This window comes from Aythya fuligula, chromosome 4 (assembly GCF_009819795.1).
Source record: "Aythya fuligula isolate bAytFul2 chromosome 4, bAytFul2.pri, whole genome shotgun sequence".
NCBI classification, from domain to species: Eukaryota; Metazoa; Chordata; class Aves; order Anseriformes; family Anatidae; genus Aythya; species Aythya fuligula.
The window spans coordinates 26,974,507-26,997,036 of record NC_045562.1 but is presented as its reverse complement, the minus strand read 5'-3'; the positions used below and the strand labels follow the sequence as shown (position 1 = coordinate 26,997,036).

The window sequence follows — 22,530 nt, the reverse complement described above, 5'->3', positions numbered from 1 at the left end:
TACGTCTGCTTTTCGTTAAAAAATGAAATGCCATTTGTCTTATTGAAAATGGCATTGAACTTTAAGTATATATGTCAAACAAAACAAAACCTTAAGAACACCATGAACTTGCTTAGACAAGGGAAACTAAGTTACTTTGAATGTTTCTACTGCCCCGTCTGTCTCTAATCACTAAAAGTTTGCAAAAATTACAGATATAAGATAATGATAGGCTGTAAACGTCCTCTTTTCATCAATCATCTGAAGAGTGAGAAGACAACACAAATTCAGGGAGATCTGTGATTACTCCAAAACAGGAGTACATTTACAAATACTGAAATCTTAAACCACACAAATAACTAGTAGCAGAATCTTACCTTGATCAAATGGTTTACCCGGACTCCATGTACGAAAATAATCATCCTGGAGAGGGAGAAACAACCTACATTTAGTAAAATGTGAGAAATCAATGTATTCATGCAAAATTGACAGAATCATGAAAGACAGAAATGTATACCAACCTCTACTTCCTAGAAAAGGCAAGCAGTAAAAAACAAATGAGAAAAAGATTACAGTCACCATAATGGGACAAATTACACATAGAGAATAAAACTGTAATTCAGAGACTATTTGCACGTTACTCAATATTACTAGCATTTAAATATAAAAATGGTATTTCTCAAAGTACTTATGGAGACAATGTTTCTAATGCTGATTTTAAAACAGTACAGCAGTTTTCTTGTACTTTAAATTCTAAGATATTGAAAAAAATTATTAAATTTTCCCTTAATAATTTTTCAAGCCCAAAGCTACAAAGTCACAATCAATAAAATAACAAAATTTTAAAGAACAGCAAATGAATTTTAGAAAATTCTTATGCAGTTTCCAATTGTATCGGTAAAATTTGCCATTAAAAAATTATTTAGCTCAATTTTCTACAAAATCATCTTCCTAAAAATAAAATATCCTCCTAATTATGTCATCAGCTGCGTTAGGCTACAAGAAGAGAAGACTTGAATTAAATAAACTTCTCTCAATATTTTTTTTTTAAAATGGTAATAAATGACAAATTCATAGCTAAGATGTAAATAAATTAATTTCAAATTAATAATTAACCTCAGATAATAGGTGGAACAGAAAGATGATTAAAGAGAATAAAAGTATCTCTTAAATTAAGTAATAATTATTTAGAACAAAACATTGAAGAAATTGTACTCATCATTTTAATTTATGAATAAATTTGGTTCACTAACTGGGTGTTTTATCATATCCAGCAGTTCTAACTCACTCGCTAAAATATCACCAAGAAGAGCATAGGAAAACCTCAATTTATAAAATAATTGAACTATTGGAAAAATTTGAGACTCATACAATTGCCAAAGCCACATAATCACAACTAAAAGAATAATCAGACATCAAGCAGATATATACAGGAACAAAGTAGTTTTAACAGTTCAATAGTTTTACCTCAAAAGGGGGGGGGAAAAAAAAAAAGTGGTTGCATCGTAATCTGTCTTTCACTGATGATGTTTTATCAGTAAAAGGTGCTTTTATGGGAATTTCTTCTTTGAAAGAGAAAGACAGAAATAAGAATCTGGAAGTACAGGATAAAATCACAGTTATGTACCATACTTACGCTTTCATTTATTCTGATGCTGCACAGATTAACAATATTTGCCTTTTTAATTACTATTTCTGAAAGTAAATAAATCCATATGGCACATCAAATGAGTTTAAAACGATGCAAGACATGAATAGAAATGACAATTATGGAAGTGTTTTCCAATTATATTCCTCCTAATAGAAAATGTGGAGATGTTACTCCTACAGTAGTGGTCTGAATAGGTTTGAGATCGATTTAATGCCATGCTACTCCATGAATCACATGCCATGTTTCTAAAACTTTCAGTTGCTGAAAAAGCATGATATATAAATACCTTAACAGGATAACGTTTATTCATTCATTTAATTTTAAAATATGTATTATGTGATGTTATGTTTTACAAATAAGCATCACATACTTTATCCACGTTATGTAGGGTAACAGAGTGTAAACAGAAAATCCTCTATTTTCTGTTAGTTTCTTTTGTGTTGAAAAATTTATGACCAAAGCAGCTGGTCATAAGTTTTACTTTATCTTTAGTTTCTGTAACTTCTACTGTTCTCAGAATGACCATATATAGTATCTCCTTTAAGTTCTACCAACTGCTTATTGCTAAAATATATCAAGATCTTCTATGAATAGAAGGTTTTCTTAATTTTTATGTTACATGCAATTCAGCTGAATTTGGGGATAATAGAGAGTAAAGAAATGAAGAATATTAAAATAATTTTATCGTAGTTAATATTATAGTAAGAATAAAGAAATAGAGATTAAATAATAAATAATAAATAAAAAAGTTCTGATGGAAGTGATATTAGAACAGTAAAATACACAATTTACATCATTTTTCTTTTCATTTTCTCTAGACTGAAGACCACTGTTAGATTTATTCAAAAAGCGCTAGATTGTCTTCAAATTTTTAGTAAAGCAGTAATGTTCACCCAGAATGAACTTATTCAGAGATATTGTTTGTCATTAAAATGCTGAAAAATTAGAATAACTAACTAAATAATAAGTCTATGAGAAAAGAGGTTTCACATGGGACAACTGGTATAAGAGCTCTTCTAGGCGAAGCATTATGCCTAGGGAAAAATGCAGAGCTTGGACTTGTACACATTATTATACTTTCCCAAGTTGGCCTCAAACCATTTGCAGCTAAATTACTTCCTAAACAAGATGTGGTTCCTTTGTATTTAATAGTTCTCTCTGCTAGTCCATGAGCTTGTCCAATTTCACCTTGAGACTAAACAAACTTTCAGAATTTAGAGCAGCCCAAGGGAAGGTGTTCAAAAACTTAAACGCACATTGCATGAAAACTCTCTTCATTGTTCTGCTTCAAACCTGGAATACACTCAGCTCATTTTATCAACCCTCATTTTATATTGGAAAAGACAAAAAATCAATTCTTGTTCACCTTCTCTATAACTGCATGCAACTTCATACATCCCAAATATATCTCATGGAGATTTCTAGAACTTAAAGTCCTAGCTGACTGATTTCCATTTATAAAGGTACTCTGTGTTTCTTGTTACACTTCTCTGAATCTTTTCCTAGTCTTTTTGTTTATTTTATTGACTTGTTCCCTGCTACAGAATCTTCATCAACAACATAATACAGAGTATGAACAGCAATAAAGAAAATTTGACAAATCCAATTCATAATGAATATCCAGCCACTTTTTAGTTTACAAGTGAATGAAGCATGTCATTTAAGCACTTTACTCTGTAATCAATAGAGAGAAATCAAGCCATTAAAAATTATTTGAATTTATTTATTTATTTTTTATATAGTGAATTAAACATCATTCCAAACCTATTTCAATACACTACAAAAATATCATATACCTACACCAATCTTCCCAAGCAGGTAAATTTTCAAATCACCTGCTATTTAAAGAAAATCAATTACTGGATATTTAAAACAAAAACTTTACGTGCCTCTGTAAACTAGATAGAATAGTTAATATAAGTCTCCTGAAGTATTTGGTTCAATAAAATTGAACTAAAAAAAAACAATAAAATTGGTTCAATAAATCAAAAAAGTTTGACACCTTTGGAAATACTTCTAAGACTATTTAACGTATCAGCTGCACAAAAAAAAATATATAAAAAAATGGCTCCATGTTATATTCAGACCTTTCCTAAACTTCAGTAAATATGATGTTGATTATTGAAACATTCAATATCCTGTTCAGGGTATCATCATGAGGATAACAAATTTATAAAGCCTCATTTTTCATTATTTTAAAGTAAGATTTAAAAAAAGAACGAACAAATACACAGTTGACAGTGAAGACTAAGTTGTGTTACAGCATCTCTAGCCAAAGTATCCTTGGATCTACCAATGCAAAAGGCAATGTCTCAGGAAAGAGACTGTAACTTATGATTTTCTTCAGGAGCTTTCTTGCCTTTGTCCTGGGCATGTAAAAAGGCAAGTCATGAAGGTATACGGAATAAAGTCATTAATTTGTCACAGTAACCATACTGCTTTTTAAACATTACCTACGTAAAGGTAACCAGGGATTTTAAATAGAAAATTCATCCTTACTGATCTTTTTGGAAACTATATGAAGTTGAAGTAACTTTTCAAAATCTGTCTACAGAATGTACGTAGCACTTCTAAGAGCAATATATGATGAATTGCAATTGAGCTAATATCCATGTCTAAAAATTATGCACATTTAAGTATTATGCTCACTCAGGTTCATAATGATACAGCATTTCTAAGAATTAAAGTTCATACTACAATTGCCTATGTTCTTTGAGGCTAATATACATGTCTATTTTTTCATGAAAATGGCCCACTTTAAGAAAAAAATATATAAGTATATATATATAATTTATATATATGAAAAAATCCGACAGAAAACTGTATTTTTTCCAAGTGTAAATTTGCTTCTACAGTGCAGTTTCTACACTTGGGATATTACTATGTGATTTTAAAACTAGCATTTCAAGGAGAAGTCTAGCAGTCTCAGTGTGATCGTGTTGCTTCATATACAATGCCTTTTCAACAAAGGAAACTTTTAACAGTTACTGGGACTTTATTCAAGGTCAAACTAAATTCCACCCATACAAAATTTCACTCGAACTTTATACAAGTTATTGTAATGGAAAATAAAATACATGTTACTGCCACCCTCCTTATTCCTTAGGAGTTTGTTTTTGAAATCATATTTTGATGATGTCAGAAACTGAAGTGTCTCAGGCTGCAAATGATAATGTAACTTAAAACCTACAATATTAGATTCAGTTGGACAGATCATTTTTTCCTTGCTGCCACTAGCTATGAGACCATTTTGCTGTTTTTAATTTCATGGAGTTGCTAATGGGTTCTCTATTCCATTTCTTATATCTGCATCTCAAGTACATACATCCCTTTCTCAGCCAATCTCAAAGGGTTTTTTGTTGTTGTTGTTTTGGTTTGGTTTCTGTTTGTTTTTTTTTTTGGTTTTTTTGTGTTTTTTTTTTTTTAAGTCCTAGGCTAGGTAATTGTTACTATAATTCAAGATTCCAGTTCAGCAAACCAGATGAATAGAGCCAAGTCCACCACTACAGGTCTTTGCTTGCCTCAAACTCAGCTCTGCAGCAGACTTGATTTCACCAAGTACTTCCTCCTTCATGTCTTCTCACCTCTCCAACAGCAGATTTTATGAACATGCATTTATATTCTTGAGTGTTTATATTATTGAGTGTTCTTGAGTGTTATTCTTGAGCAGGCTAAGCAAGCACAGCTCTTTTCAGCCTCCTAGCAACATACAAAATGTCCCAAAGAAGCATCTTTCTTCTTTGTTTCAAGATCTAGTGAAGGGATTTTTATTTGTTCACATCACTGAAAACTCTGCAGTAGGGTGAGTATGAGTGATGTTTCTGTGCTATGAAATTCTGTAACCTGAAATTTGAGTCAGTCTGGAATCCTCATCCAAGAGGCAGACAAACTCTTTATCAGCATGTGGATACCTGTCTATCAGATGCTGCTTTTCATCTCTGCTGCCCTGCATAGCCATCCAATCTATCATAGCCAATGTGAGCACTCTGTTGTATGGCTGTGGAGCTGATGTTTAGCCAGCTCAAGAGCACTCAAGGGAACATGACCAACACCTACCACACTGTATTTATTATTCCACATCTTACCTCCATCAGCACATCTGAGAGGGCAAGAAGCCTGAGCACACACAGCAGACCATGTGCTTCTAAGCACCACTTATTTGTTGTTGTTGTTTTGTTTTAAATTGTCCTGGATGTATTCAGTGGGTTGCACAACCTTTGGGACAATACATGCGTACGTTACATGATGTCACACAGCTAAGGACCTGCAGCAGAACAAGGAGAACTAGCTCCAGGGACTGTTTAATAAGTATTTGGCACCATACTTTCTTCTCAACAGGATCCATCTCTCCTCACCAGTTGAAACACCTGTTATGTGTCCCATGAAGCCACCTTTGAGGTTTCTTTTCCAACTCTCCAAAGGAGAAAGAGCGGGAACCCTTCTTCAGTGAATAAAGGAGGAGAGGGAGAGAGAGAAAAAAAAAGAATAGGGAAAAAAAAAAAAAAAAAAACAGATCTATTACCTAGACTTAAGAAATAAAACCACAGTCTTTAAGATTTTTACAGGTTAGTAGAGAAAGCTGACTATTTCCAGATTTGACTCTTTTTCCGCAGCTTAAGTCTCCTATTAGAAATACAGGTAGTTTAGATAAAACCACTACAGGCAGTTCAGTGCAGAAAATACCTCAAACGCATATAAAAGTAGTGGCAATTCACATCCAATATTCCTTGGAATCTGGTAATATTAAAGATCAGTACAGTAAGGCAAACAGTCAGCATGAAAAAACAACCTCCAAAATAATGAACCACCATAGAGGTAATACCAACATTACTCCTCTGGTACTGAAGGAGTTGAATGCCAATAGGTGAGACTGGGTCTTGCTACAAAACTCCTTTCCTATTTGTTTGGCATTTAACCTCTAGTGGAGCACTAGAGTGACAAGTGAAAGGATGTTAGTTTGTTGTTCTGTGCCAGCCTCCGGGGAGGATGCTGTCAGCTTCCTTTGCTGCTCCAAACTTGAGGGCCATGCCACCCCAAAGGCCTGTATTCATGGGGCTGGCACAGCACAATCAGAATCCAAAGCTGCTTCTAGCAACTCTGGCACCAAATTCCCCATGCTCAATGTGCACCTCGCTCCCTTTTCTTTGCTTCACGCTTCTAGCACTGTTGATGAGGCTGGGCTAAGAGCCACGACTCTTCAGCCCTCTCTGTTTCACAGATCTCATTCAGTAAGATTTCTGTGGAGGATGTCTATTTGATACTAGCGGCATAACTAACAGCAGGTTTCAACAGAACAGCATTGAAATCATTTGCCAGGAAACACCAAATGCTCGTTAAAGCTTATATTCACAAATACTGAAAGAATGCTATTTATTTTGAATTTGAATGGATTAATATTAAAGCATGAACCCTCTAGATCCCCATAAAAATTTCAATGCATGTTTCTTTAAAAGAGCACCTTCTATAGATCACTACGAATAAAATAAGAAGAACCATCTCTCTACCACAAATAAATACAAAAGATTTTGGCCATGCTTCGCCTGTTATGTTGTGAAGATTCAATTTGTAAGGAGGGCCTTACATTTGATTAGCTGTACTGCAAGAGTAGAAGCCCAGAGTTGAACAAAAAGTTGAAAACAGATGATATGCATGGTAGCAGGCCACCCATGGGACTTTAATGTGCCGATTCAGGAAGTCTTCCTCAGGTGCCTGCTCACTAATGCACAAACCTTTGGTAACAAAGGCAGAACTTATTTTCTGACCTCTGCATACAATTGCACAATCTGGAAAAGAGAAGTGCAGCCAACAGTGACATAACAATAAATTATGGAGAGATCACATCCCATCTATGAGGCTGGAAAGACCAACTGTGCTGAAAGCGATGGCCAGTATGATTGTGAGGCTATTGTCTCTACCTATGAAAAATGGTGACCCATACAAAAAAAGTAAGGAGGAAGATCCAGGGAACTACAAGCCAAACAGCCTCACCACAGTCCCTGTACAGATCAATGAAGTGTCCTCTTTAAGTTCATTTCCAGGCACATGAAAGACAAGAATAAATATTCAGTGTAGACCTAACAAGATTTACAGCACTGACCAACCAGACTGCATTCTAGAGTGAAATAATAGTTATGTCCAAATGAGGTAAATGGTCAATGTAGCACACCTTAACTTGAACCTAGTATCTGTGAAGACAATCTGCACTTCAGAATCTGTAATTAAACCAGTGATAGAAGATTCAACTTTTTTTGTGAATATCAATACTGGATAGTTATTTTTATATATATTTATTATAGTCAAACTTATATAACTTGTATTAGAAGAAAACCATTTCTACTGTGAACTGGGTAGATCCACAGACAGTAAATTCAGGGGAAAAAGAAGGATATTGTTAAAATATATTACAAATTGATATGCACATATATAAATTTGTTCCAAAATTCAATTATTCTGCAACTGCACCCTGGTAGGTGTTATTTTTGTTAGAGCTTAAAGCTATTCATAATGTGGGACTATTATCTGATTCAAGATGGGGACTCTTTCTCAAGAGTTATCACCTTAATTTATCAACAAAACATAACCAAAAAGTTCAATGCCTTTTTATGCCCTCTTGTTCCTAGTGGTCCTCTTGCAATTATGTTATTTACAGATGTGGTCAATAATACAGAAAGAAATACTTAAAAATATCATATGAACCAGCAAGCCTCATGAATATATAATGCTGAGTTACATAAAAAACAAAAATTGCAGAAAAAGCAGTCATTACAAGTGGCTATGAAAAAAAGTATGAACACTTAACACACTTTGTCTGTTACTAAGTTCTGAGGACTTTACAAATCTAACAGCAAAGTGTACAAAATACTTCACATACCTGGATGAATGACCTGTGTTACTACAAAAATGTTACTATATTTTTGCCTTTGGTCAGCCTTTCATAGAAATAGGAGTAGATGTCCAAGTTTTCCTTACCACTGGCCACAGCACAGACATAACAAAGTATTAGTTCATGTGAAATCACGAGATACTTTAAATGCAGAATACTAATAATACATGGAATTGTTCAAAATTTCACCATAAGACTGAACAAAGATATTACGAATGACCTTTTACACTGTCAGCATACATGGCATTTCTCAACATACACAGTTATTTAGCTACAAAATCTGTAACTGCAAAAAACATCCTGTCGACTTCCTCAGGACATGGTGGGAAAGACTTAAACCAATTGGCTCTATTTTCTGTGACTCCCTTCTACAGCCAATTTCATATCTTACTAAAAGCTGAGTTTGTGCCAGATTGGTGTAGCACCGTAAGACAGTATCAGATAACAGGACAGGAAATGTACATTACTTTCCTTGACTCAGAATTGTAATTATGTATACATGTTTACATAGGAGATACATTGAGAGAGGTTTTTTTTATGTTTGTTTGTTTGTTTTACTATATTAAACATAAGCATTTAACTATACAACAGTCATGCATACATACTTTGCTCAAGTTAGATCTAATAGCTGTATGGGTACTTACTTTTTTGAAACAGGCTATTTTCTCATCCCATGTCTATTCACAGATCAGTATTATTAATATTTTTACCTCTTTTTTTTTTTTTTTGCTGTTTCTATAAACAGTCCATAACTGTATCTGCATGTACACTAGGCTATAATACATAAACATATGCTTATTTTAGAAGTGCTATCTCAATTTCAAGTAAAGCTACCACTATGACAACAGACTGCTATTTTTACAACAGCGCAAGAATGATTATAAGACAATCTCTGTTCTAAAGCTTTAACTAAAACTTTAGTTTGTATTTCCTGGTTAGATAAAATAAGAATACTGAACTGGAACTTTTTTAAAATTGAAGTGCTTTAGCTACAAAATCAAGCATGCATTCCTATCTCTTTAAAAATATTAATGAAAATTTAAAAGCTCCTTCTAAACTGTTCTGTCAGTATCTGTTCATGAGGAAGAACATGTATTCTTTGATGAAACCTAATCTGTTTCCTGTTAGTTGCATTTATTGGTGGAATTATCTGAAATAAAGAATTTCCAATGACAAGAACCTGTGCTCTTTGGTCTCACTTTTTAATAATAATAAAAAAAAAAAAAAAAAAAAGCAAAGTTCTGCAATAGAAACATTTTTTTTTTTCAAAAAAGTTATTTATACAGACTGAACATAGTGATACAGTAAATAACCATAGAACAGAATTGAAAAGACCATTTCCAACCACCATACGCATTAAGTAACAGTTACTGTTCCCAGGTGTTCCAGAAGATGAAATACATCAAGGGGAAGAATGCCCTAAAAAGGATGAAAAATGGACTATAGTCTGTATCTATGCCAATAATCAGTCAGCGTTAAGATCTCCCTAAAGCCTATTCCCTTCAAGCATTTATACTGTTAAGTCCACTGGCTCAAACTTGTTCTTTCGAACTCTCCATGCCGCCAAGGCGCACAACTCTGCGCTGTACTTAGGAACTGACCTTGACACCTGGAACTTGAGCATAAACCTCCTGGGTTAACATTTGTTTGTCTTTACTGCAAAGCAGTAAACACAAGCAGACAGCAAAAATAAATAAATAGATAAAACAGCAACAACAAAAACCTACTATTTTGCTTCCTTCTGCCAGCAAACTCTCCAACACACCTCTGAAAACCAATTCAACAGACTGCTTTTCCAATGCTCAGAGCACTCAGTGTTGGGAGTAGAAGCTTGAGCCAGCATTACATCTTCAACATTCTGGATTAGACATATCACCACTAAGACTGTATCATAGGAAAGGATTTCAGACTCAAGGATATTGTTTATTGCTATTTAAATGCATCTGAAAAACTAAGCAAACTTATATGCTTATGACAAAGTGAAAAAGCATTGCATAAACAACTTAATAGTGAAAAAGTTGACAATCATTTTTAAGTCCATAAAAGCTGAAAAAAATAATTTCCCTTTTTTGTTATGCAATTTTGATAACCTACCAGTAGTATTACCATAACAACAACAACAAAGTAGTTACCAAAGCATTAAATTTGTAACATCTCTAAGTATCTATACACCATTATAAACACATCTTCTAATAGATCACTACGTCTTAGAGTGAACTATCTAGTGACTAAAACAAGGCCACACATGTGCCTTAATTGAATTAAAAAGCATTAGGTCCACTATCAGAAAACCACAACTTGATGACTGTTGAATAAAAACAAGAGATTGCAACAGGACCCCCAGATGGACATGCAGAAAGGTAACATAAAAAAGCATTTAAAAGCACAGAATGATTATCAAATAGTATAAAATAATGATAAATGATCAGTTATTGATCAATAAAAACAAAAAACAAAAACAAACAAACAGAGCAAGAACTGAGAAGAACCAGTTTTAGAAGCTGAGTTGCACGTTCATAGAATTCCCCATGATTGACTCAGGCTGAGATGCCTTTTGACAGCAAGTAACAACTAGTTGCCCAGACATCGGACTTCAGAATGAGGAACCCCACATTGAACACAGGCATGTAGCGGTATACTGTAGTATATTATCATTAAAGTGAAATATGTACCCCAACTGCTTCTAGCAGCATCCCATCAATGAGGCATTTGTAATTTGGATGCAATAAATTAAAATGTTACCCTATTTCTCCTACATTTTGAATTGCAGCCTTTACATGATCTCAGCATTGTGCATCCTAACTACTCAGACATCATGTGTTCTTATAATTTCTCTCTAAATTATGCATATTAAACTAAGAACTTGAATAAAGCTTTCAAAACAATGTACACCCATAACACACAAAAGTACACCACTTTATCAAAAACAATAGCCTGCAGAAATCAAATGCTATCTCGATGTAAAACCCTATTTAACACGAATGAACTCTATACCACTGAAACAGCAGCAGTTATGGCCATATCAAAAGAAAAAACATCCAACTCCTAACCAGACCTGATACTGTGATACAAAACTGTGTAGGTATCCCAGTACCTGTAAAAAAAGCAAAGAAAAGGTCTCATCAAGCTTATATAAAGTAAGTGTCAAATATGTCTAAGAAATATAACAACTGCAAAATGGGAAAAAAATGAGATAATACATACATGATTCCAAAACTCTACACTAAGTGCGCACACATACACATTCCTGAATTATTACTACCTGCTCTTTATACAAAACCAACTGTGGAGAGCAGGTTATTGTCACAGTTCACTATTCATATCTCTTACTATAGAAGCCTGGGAAAACATTGAGTCTTGATGATAGGAGAACCTTCTCTGCAGCTCAGGCTTAGTAAAAAATACTAAGTGTGGCAGGGGAATAAAACATTTTTACCAGGAAAAAAAAATATGTCAGAAGAAAAAGGAACATGCTTTCTGTGTCTAAAAACAGTTATCAGGCCAGTATCTCCTTGCACAGTTTGTTTCTAAACTGATGCTCAGAAAGTGGGGTTGGTTGGTTACAAGTAAGGGTGGGGGGTGGAACAGACTTGTGATTTTTCTTCATAGGCTTTACCACTTTTAGATCATTAGTAAGTAGCACTTGTTGATGATTAGCTAAAGGGTGTAGAGTTGTGAGTACAGTTAGTTGTCATTCACTACCACTTCGATATCGATGTCATTGCCTAGTGGGCTATCTGATTCTGATGCAGTTACCACCCTATTCCTTGAATGCGTTGATAACCTATGTGACTTTTTTTATTCCCCTGCTTTCCAAGGCTATAATTTGCTCATATTCCCAAAATTTACTGCTGTGATATGTGATTCAAAACATTGATTTTTTCTGAATTAGAACATATGCATTGTGAAGTCTAAGAGTAGTTAAGCATCACTATTCATTTCAGTGTGTTATTGACAGGATCCTAACATAATCAAACCTATTTGCAAGGGATGATATAACTAGTTCCAAATATATTGCTTATGGTCTGTTGTTTGCATTTTGCTTGGTTTTTAATATATATTTCGCATTATATTAATTACTTGTTAAATTATTTCTGTACTTGCACTATAAATATTTTGCTGGTTGAGGTATTAGAGTTGTCTTCATTTCTAAAAACAGTAACAGTCTCATCAGTAGATTTCAGACACAGAGAGTGAAATTAATGTTGGTAAGAAGAAGAATGCTGGTAAAAAGCTATGTTATAAATAAGTCAGTTATCCCTTTTGATTTGTGGGCTGCAAAAACAGTTTTCTCATACATCTTGCCAACATTAGAGAAGAACAAATTTAGCCATTTGGAAAACATAACACAACATAATGTACATCCCTGTAAAATCTGTATGAGTTGCATCTTATTCAGTACAATAAATGCAACGTACCCTGTGGGTTAAGAAAATTAAGAGTATTTCATCAAGTAATACACATTCTATAGCAGTAGTCTAACCTCGCTTGACACTATTGGAATTGAGTTCCATTATTTAGATGGATAAACTTGGAAAAAATAAGCTGCCTCGTGGAAAAGAAATAGTTACTCTGCAAATGAAAGAGGAGTTTCACAACTACATATTTGTTTGTTTGTTTAAAGAAAACTCAGTCAGACTTCATTTCTTAGAAAAATATTTGCAAGCTTAACTATGTCCTCTGTCTAAACAAGAAATTTACACTTTTTTTTTTTTTTTTTTATCTCCACAGGAAATATACTTCACAGCTTCAGCCTTACTTTAAGAATGTGCCTTTTTTTTTTTTTTTCAAACAAATATCAGTAAGTTTTGGACTCCTTCTTTCAACTCGTATTTAAAGTCACAGAATATCCTGAGTTGGAAAGACCCACAAGGATCAATGAGTCCAGCTCCTGGCTCCATACAAGATCACCCAAAAATCAGACCCTGTGTCTGAGAGCTTTGTCCAAACACTTCTTGAACTACGGCAGGCTCTGTGCTGTGATCACTTCACTGGGGAGCCAGTCCCAGTGCCCGACCACCCTCTGGGTGCAGAACCTTTTCCTAACCCCCAGCCTGACCCTCCCCTGTCCCAGCTCCATGCTGTTCCCTCGGGTCCTGTCACTGTCCCCAGAGAGCAGAGCTCAGCACCTGCCCCTCCGCTCCCCTCGTGAGGAACATGCAGGCCGCCATGAGGCTTCCCCTCAGCCTGCTCTGGGCTAAAGAAACCAAGGGACTTCATCCACTCCTCATACATCTTGCCCTCTAGACCCTTCACCATCTTTGTAGCCCTCCTTTAGATGCTCTGTTATTGTTTTACGTCCTTCTTAGACTGTGGCACCCAGAACTGCACACAGTACTCCAGGTGAGGCAGCAACAGAGCACAGCGGGACAATCCCTTCCCTTGATGACTAGCAGCACCATGCCTGATGCACTCCAGGGTACAATTGGCCCTCCTGGCTGTCAGGGCACACTGCTGGCTCATGTTCAACTTGCCATCAAGAAGAACCCCTAGATCCCTTTCTGCAGGGCTGCTCTTCAGCCCCTCATCCCTCAGTCTGTACTTATAGCCAGGGCTGTCCCTTCCCAAATACAGATCCAGCACTTGCTCTTGTTAAACTTCATATAGTTGATTTCCCAGCTCTCTGATTTGTCAAGATCTCTCTGCAAGACCTCTCTACTCTTGAAGAGCTCAACAGCTCCTCCCAATTTAGTGTCACCTGCAAACTTGCTAGGTATACCTTCAGGTTCTGCCTCCAAAACACTCATGAAAACAGAGAATTGGCCCTAAAATGGAGCCCTGGGGAAGAGATAATGAAGCCTAAGTGAAAATGAAGCCCAAAATTCATACTACCAGTAATTACTTCACCTACTCTGAACTTTGCCTAACGAGAAGTAATTTTATTTGCAATAAAAGTTCTGTATTAGCTAACAAAATTACTGTAGCATTATGGTGCTTCTGAGACAATAAGCACATTTCTCCATCTCAAAAAGCTTTCTGACTTTCCAATTTCTCAAAGGCTAGTTCTAGTATGAACTACATTTAAATGCTTTTACTCATCCCTTAAGAAAGGCCTGTCTTGTGACATTTTCCTTTATCCTACTTTGCAGATGTTAAATAAATAACTAGAATGTACAGTGTTGTCAATGTTATTTTTTACCTTAACAAAAACTTTTTTAAAATGGACTAAACAAAAGAGTTTCAAAATTTTCAGATAAAATGCATTACAGTGATACCACATCTACAAACATGAGAAAGACAAATGAGATCCACCCCCGCCCCCCCCAAAAAAAAAAAAGTTTCAAAGAAATTGCAGGTGTTTTCTTCTCTAACACACCATGACTTTTTTTTTTTTTTTTCCCAGAATTAAGGTGCCTGGATATCCTAACCATGTGTAGAAATTTCTTATTTATATATGACAAAGAATACTAAAAAAAAAAATTATCACAAGAAGTAAACATTGCCTATGATATCTTGTATTCTAAACTTCTAAGACTTCCCAGATTATTTTATTAAAAAATAACTTCCATGAAGTTACTTACTAAGAAAATCTGAAACAAGGAGGCAAGGTGGGGGTTGGTTTATTCTCCCACGTGCCTGGTGACAGGACAAGGGGGAATGGGCTAAAGTTGCACCAGGGGAGATTTAGGTTGGATATTAGGAAGAACTTTACTGAAAGGGTTGTTAGGCATTGGAATGGGCTGCCCAGGGAATTGGTTGAGTCACCATCCCTGGAGGTCTTTAAAAGACGCTTAGATGTAGAGCTTAGTGATATGGTTTGGTGGAGGACTTGTTAGTGCTAGGTCAGAGGTTGGACTAGATGATCTTGGAGGTCTCTTCCAAGATCTAGATGATTCTGTGATTCTGTGATAGAGTCAAAGCACCCTACATGTATCACCTAACATGTCAGCAGAAGCTACAGAATAACTTCCGTGGTCCTCCTCTGTCTTTTGAATGGCAGGCATAGATTTACTAACAGCAGAGGAGGCATCAGAGAACAGGGCTCAGAAGGGTCTCGCTCACTTTTTTCTCTGTTAGTAATTCCAGGTATAGCATACAAACTTTTTTTTACGTGACACATGTAGTTTTCCCTCTTGCTCATTAATTTACATAGCAGCTGATCTAGCCCAAATTCTAGCTCAAATGCTTTGGAATAGCCCTAAAGAAGTTTCTATAAGTCAGGCGCTACAGTGTTCTTTTAGGCATGTAAATGTGCCAGATATCTTTTCTGGCACCTACATTTTTCTGCTTTATACACATCTTTTCATTTTCCTTTCCCTGCTTGTTCAGCTGTCTCTTTCTCCTGCATGTAATACAGATCCTACCCTTAACTTTGTCCTTAACCTCTTTATTGAGCAGCAGTGATAGTATATATAAAACCATACTTTGGTGCTGTATACTTTTTACCACTGTCTTTCATCATTAAATGTTAACTGTCAAAGCTGCTACATAAGAATAGCCTTCTTCAGGGAAATTAATGGCTCCAAAATGGCTGTCTTCCATTGTTTCTAAAGAAAATAGAGCTATCAGTCATTTTTGTTAAGAGCAAAAACTGTGGCCTCAGCCTCACTGAGAGGTACAGAAGCTATTCAGAAAAAGAGCAATTCAACGTACAGCTCTTCATAAGAGAACATTATTTGTCAGCCTCTAAAGAAGTAACTTTCACTGATGAGGCCTAAAGAAAGGCAGCTCAGCAAAGGAATCTGAATTTTAAGCACAAAATTAAGTTTGAAGTATCTAAACAATCCTTTCATTAGATTCATCAAGGATAATGAATCAGTACGTTACCAAGTGCTAAATTTCTTAAATGAATTACTCTTACATGCAATTTAAGTATTCGACCCATTTCTTTTAGATCATTAGTAACTGCATTATTCAGATACAAAATATAAGACATCTTCATATACAGTATAGTACGAAGTTCCTGCTTCATATGGGAAACTCCAAACAACTTTGACTGTTGTCACTGTAAGATGATTGACAACGCATCCACTGTTGAACAGCAAGACAAAGAGCAAGAAACAGCCCATTCCTAAATGGTTCCTTGAAAGTCGCAACAAATTCTCTCATATTACAAACATTCTGAATATATAAAAGAACAAAATTCTGCAGTGAGAAATTTCAGCAAAGACTGAGCATGAGTGAAGAAAGTCTCCTTCCTTTTGTTGAGATAAACCTGGTAGTGGAAAATCTACCATAAATTTGAGACTGGAATCCAATCTTCTGAAAGAAAAAAAAGTCTATGATCTAGTAACACCGCATCAGCAGCACCTTGCCACTAATGGACACCATCACATTCTCAGAATTTCCTTTACTAATCATCTACTCTCTCTTTCATAGCTTATTCTTAATCTAATGATTTTTCCTGGATATTTTTCAGCTTTATTTTAAAAGTACATTTTCCTTAGTTCAGTCTTTTGACATACTAGCCCATTCTGCAGCTTTGATAATTTTCCTTGTTTCCTGGTAACTATGCTGTCTGCCCAAACAGTTCACCAATCAGGACCATCACAGATGCAAAAATCCCCCAGTTTACTGGAATCGGGAAATTTTCTGAAACACTACTTTTTTTTTTTTTGCATTATTTTTAGTCAGTTTAGCACAGCACGATCACCTAGCAAATTTTATTCCCATGGAATGGAATGATTTCTACTTTCTGTTTTTAACAGACAAGTAAAAAGTGTTGCCTAAATTATCTTCAGTCTCACTTAGTGCAGATTCTTTTCCAAAAATCCTATTTCCTTAATGTTTAAGTGTTCGTCACTGTCTGTGTAGGTCATGAGGGGGACCCAGTCTGGCCTCATCAATAAAAAAAAAATCTCCTGCTCATTACTGTGTCAAAATCATTATGAAGTAAAACTGTAAAACTTATTGGTCTAATCCCTGAGCCTTCAGGGTTTCTTTAAACATCAAGGACATCAGCAGTTATATTTTCACTGACAGAGACACATGGTAAATTTTCAAATGCATAACCCCCCCTTCATTGATTCTACTGAATGATTATTCACATGAAATTATTCAAATGAAAACCTAGCATTTCATTTATTAATAAGCTTGTTTCTTTCCTGTAAACCAGTATTCCCGTAACCAGTATCAAATTACTGGTAACACCTTACATCTATTACTAAAAAATGCCAGACTTAACATAAATGGTTATTTAACAGTTAAAGAAATTATGTTGTCCTACTTTCACAACCTTATTGCACCCTATCATCTCCTTTCCCATCCACAAGACCACTCTGTTATCTCAGTCCCTCAGGTCCTATGGCAGGTTATTATTGCCTTTAATCTCAAACCGAGTAGGTTCGCACCTTGCCGGGATGACTGACATAGGATAATCCCAGTTGCTGCAGAAAGCTCTGCTGATGCTTCAGTACATGACACACAAAGTGAGTGTTGAATTCATATAGGAGCACTGTATTAGAAAGGACTGTGCAGCTAGAAGACTTATTTCTTCTATGGGATTTTATGTTGAAGACCTGACTATTTCACTCTGGCTAAATTCTTGGCAGCTATAATTACAACTGACATGACTCTTTGCATACAAAAAATGGAAGATTAGCTTTTTTTGATTTTTTTTTTTATGCCCAATTAGGAAATTACATTCTGTATTCTTGAGATTTCCCTATGCTTCAAGTACAGTGAGTGCCTTCAATTTGCCTTAAAATAGAATTATACTGCTGAGCACTACAATCTGCCATATCCTGTCCCAGAATGGAACCGATTTCAGTGTTACCAAATGTTAACCATTTGTACAGCATAAAGTGCAATGTATTTTGGGATCTTTCCAAATAGAAAACAATTTGTGAACTTCAGCCTTTTCCTGCACTTTCTTCACTGTATTAGTTTCAGAATTAAGCCCTGTTAAATTTCTCTACACTAAGAATTAAAGAAAGAAAGAAAGAAAGAAAGAAAGAAAGAAAGAAAGAAAGAAAGAAAGAAAGAAAGAAAGAAGCCATCATCCACTCTTGCTCTCCAAACAGTGCTGTCTATTCTCTGTTCAGAAGTCATCAGTAGTATTTTACTGAACTTTATCTTTAATGCCTAAATTGAGCTAAAAAGAAATAAGACCAAATAAAATGTACTTTTTAAGTATCTATAAACCAGTCTATATACTTATCTCTTCTCTATTACTTTAAGTACCTGTAGAGCATTATGCTGAAAAATTCTGTTGAATTCCGCATTTTTCATTTTACTACACCTACTTTCACACCCTTACTTTCAGGAACACTTCCCTATAGACTTGACCCAAAATCCACATAAGCCAATAAAAGTTTTTCTGAAGAGTTTCTTCACCTTGGGACTAGACTTCATTAGTTTCATTACTGGCTATTAGAAAAAAAAAAAAAAGTTGTACTTAATGTATGCAAGAAAAGAGATTTTGAAAGTACAACTAATTATATCAATTTGCTGAAACGGTAGTTTTCACACATCCAGCTCATATTTAGTTATATTTTCCATACCATTCCAAGTTGTAACACAAAAAATGACTTATCTTTTACTACCAGAAATAGGGTGGATACTATTTACCACTACTTTTGATTCAACACAGACTGACTGTATCTAGAGTTTGATTCATTAGCAAAATCTGTCTTTTTAAAAGAAGACTGGTCTTAGGTTATACTTATATCATTAATAAAATGCATTCCCTGCTTCCCATTGTACAGTGCTGTCACTATTGAAATTAAGCATTTTTCTAACCAGCTTTTATTAAAGATGGCACATCAAATTCAACATTGACCGCCAGTAGAAACCTTGAATCCCTGCCCAAGCAAACTTCAGCACTGAGGAGACTGCTCTAGTAGAAACCAGCTACAGCCTACCTGTTCCAAATACAGAAACCAAAGATTACAGAGAAAAAAAATATTTCAGATAACTCATTATCTATGTTTAATTCTGCTTTGATTCTAAAAGCTATATAATATATGTAGAAGGAGACTCAGGCTTTCTCGGTCTGTGCCCTCTTTGTATGACCTTTACCTGGAAATGTCGACGTTAATATTTGTTCGATTTATCTTACAAATAGCAGTTTTCACAGCTATCAATTAAACTGAAATAACATAAAAACAAAAGGAAAAAAGTAGTAAAAATATTGTAAAGAATGAAAGCTCATTGCAGTAGATGCAATGTTGATTTTATTTTTATTTTTTTTTAGTAAATCTTGACCTACCATGAAGCTAACCTCTAAAATACTCTAAACCTCTAAAACTGCACGTTACTTCCTTTCTCTGTCACTTAAATTATGCAATAAACCAGTTACACATGAGGACTAGATATTTAAACTCTTAGTCCCTTTACCATGGGTCTACCTCGAAGCACTGCATTGTGAGGTCATCTTAGTTATGGTGACAAACAAGCAGGAACAGAATGTCATAGCTGTCAATATGATAGCTAGAAAATGAAAACAAAGCAATATACCAAATCTTTACAGTCAATTCAATGCTAACAAGAACTAAAGGCAAGACTGCAACTCCCTTGTTTAGTCTACTGGAAATGTTCAGTAATATTGTACTTCATATATAAATGGCGATCACAGCTGAAGATCGTCAGTCATTATCTCTAATACAGTAAAGATTTCTTTGTGCCACCTTCCCTCTGCTGAAATCAAAACCAACAACCTTAAATGGCACTTGTGTGAACTAACATTTAGGTTAATTTCTTGTTGGTGATACCTTAAAGAGGGACTGAGTCTCCATTTTTGCTACTTATAATTTTGTCAGAATTGGTTGTAAAACACTACAGTGATAAATGATTAAAAATATATATTTTTTATCTTTCCTGGTCAACAGCTACCAACTACTGCATTGAGACTACTGCATATGGTGACCTCCTCCACGAAATACTTCAGAGAACTTGTTTTGGAGTACAAGGTCAGTGCCAAAATGCTGAGAATAAAAAAAAATAAAAATAAAAATAAAAATAATAAAAAAAAGCAATTAATATGTGATTTTTTTTTCAATGCATGTTTGCTGATAATCATTAAAAAACAAAAGGAAACTGTAATTTAATGATGTTATAGTTTTGCCACAGAAAAATTAACAAAAATACTTACTGTTGACAAATGGCACGAACAGAAAGCTACCTTTGTAGACTTCTGGAAGTATAAACTGATGCTACTCAGACAACAGAAATCATATCAGAAATAAACGTTGTGCCTGCCACAATTTGATTTGTATTTTAATGTAACATATACGTCGCATACTTTCCAACTATAGAAAAAATTCTATTAAACGCACAAATAGAGCAGGAGGAATATGAAGATGAAACAACAAGGAACACAACGTTCAAGTCTTACTCCAATCCTGCTGAGACAAAGGAACAAACTATCACGGGAACCAAAACATCTGAATATAATACTGATTATAAACTGAGGATGATTTTACTTCATCTTGAATAATGTATGTCTGCAAAAAAGAAACACTGGACAGAACCCATAAGTATATTTTCCTATTCTTTGCAAGTAAAAGCACTTGCAGGATGCTACAAGGCAGTCAATTGTAAGATTACTATCATTTCACTACGTGGAAAGCAGTGCAAGGCTTTTGTCAGTTTTGGAATTTAAAGCAAATAGCTTACAAGTTCTTTTGTGTTTTTTTTTTTTTTTCATAAGTATGTAACACTTACACTGCTGTCATTGGACTAGCAGTAAAACATTTATAGAACATTTCTAAACCAAAACAAGAAATGCATTTTATCCCTGTAGCCAAAACATGTTAGCATGTCTTTGTTCAAAAAACAACACACACAATTGAGAACAGAAGACATTTAAGTATTTATCAACAGCCTACTTTAAGATATACACTTGAAAATAATAATAGATAGTTTTGACTGCTCATTCAGGGAACTAACAAACCAGAGAAAGAGAAGTTCACTTCAGAAGGACCTCTGAATATTGTCTAGTTCAAACCCCGTTCAAAGCAGGGTCAAGTAAAGCAGGTCACTCAGGCCATGTCCAATGGGGTTTTTAGCATCTCTGTTCTTCAACAGGTTACACACAGCTCCTGCAACATTAGTCAAACAAATCTCTGTTAAATAGAGTAGATTTTTTTTCTACTTTTTCTATTTCTTTTATGTCAACGTACCCACTATATGGAACAACATGCTGTTGTGCTACCTAAGAACTTCTGATTTTCAGAACCTTCCCCTGTCAATTCATCAGCTTTTTTCTAACCATGGCACTTTATAAACCACATGATGGCACAATGCAAGTTCACAAGAAAATAACACCATAAAAATGATGCTATTCATTCATGCTGTGTTTAAGGGACATCATCTTTGTGCGTATCATTAAAATGCATGTTTGAAATCCCACTGGCCTGATTCAGAACTGCTTTATTGAAGCTGTACCAGAGAAGGATCAGAATAATGCAAGTGTAATACTTCATAAAGGAAACTAAGAAAAAAGGGGAAAAATAAATCACCCAACACAGGCTTCAATACTCCCACTCCATCTCCATTAAGAGGCAACATCAGCTCTCCTACGTATGCCATCAAGCAGATATGAATCAAAATGCCAGAAACATTGCAGATTTTCAGCCTATTATTTCTGAAAAATCCTCTAAGGGCATTTAAGAAGGAAAGGAGAAATTATGGTAACATATGGCCCAACCTCATTTAAAGCACAAGGAACAAAACTACTTTTAAAATATCTACATAAGTATGTATGTAATACCCATATATGTTCCAGAAAGCAATATATATGAGGAGCAGCTGAGAGAACTGGTTTGTTTAATCTTGAGAAAAGAAGGCTGAGGGAAGACCTCATAGCTCTCCACAACCACCGGAAAGGAGACTGCAGCAAAAAGGGCATTGGTCTCTTTTCTCAGGTGACAGGACACAAGGAAACTGCCTCAAGTTGCACTAGGGGAAGTTTACATTAAATGTCAGGATGAATTTCTTCACAGAAAGAGTAGTTAGGCATTGGATCAAGCTGCCCAGGGAAGAGGTGGAGTCACCATCCCTGAAGGTATTTAAGAGACACACAGATATGACGGCTAGAAATATGGTTTAGAAGTCTATTTGGTAGCATTACGTAATG

At 35.1% G+C, this 22,530-nt stretch overlaps 1 protein-coding gene across 2 annotated transcripts in view; it reads right to left on the bottom strand.

The window, feature by feature from the left end:
- Window positions 1–22,530, bottom strand: part of SPOCK3 (SPARC (osteonectin), cwcv and kazal like domains proteoglycan 3) — a 193,186-nt gene that overhangs the window by 128,255 nt on the left and 42,401 nt on the right. The window contains exons 3-4 of one of the 2 annotated variants that reach the window (XM_032186078.1): window positions 501–509; window positions 357–402 (exon numbers count right to left, since the gene is read on the bottom strand). In XM_032186078.1, the coding sequence (XP_032041969.1) occupies window positions 357–402; window positions 501–509 (55 nt within the window). The remainder of the gene's footprint in view (window positions 1–356; window positions 403–500; window positions 510–22,530) is intronic. The other variant, XM_032186079.1, reaches the window with a different exon arrangement.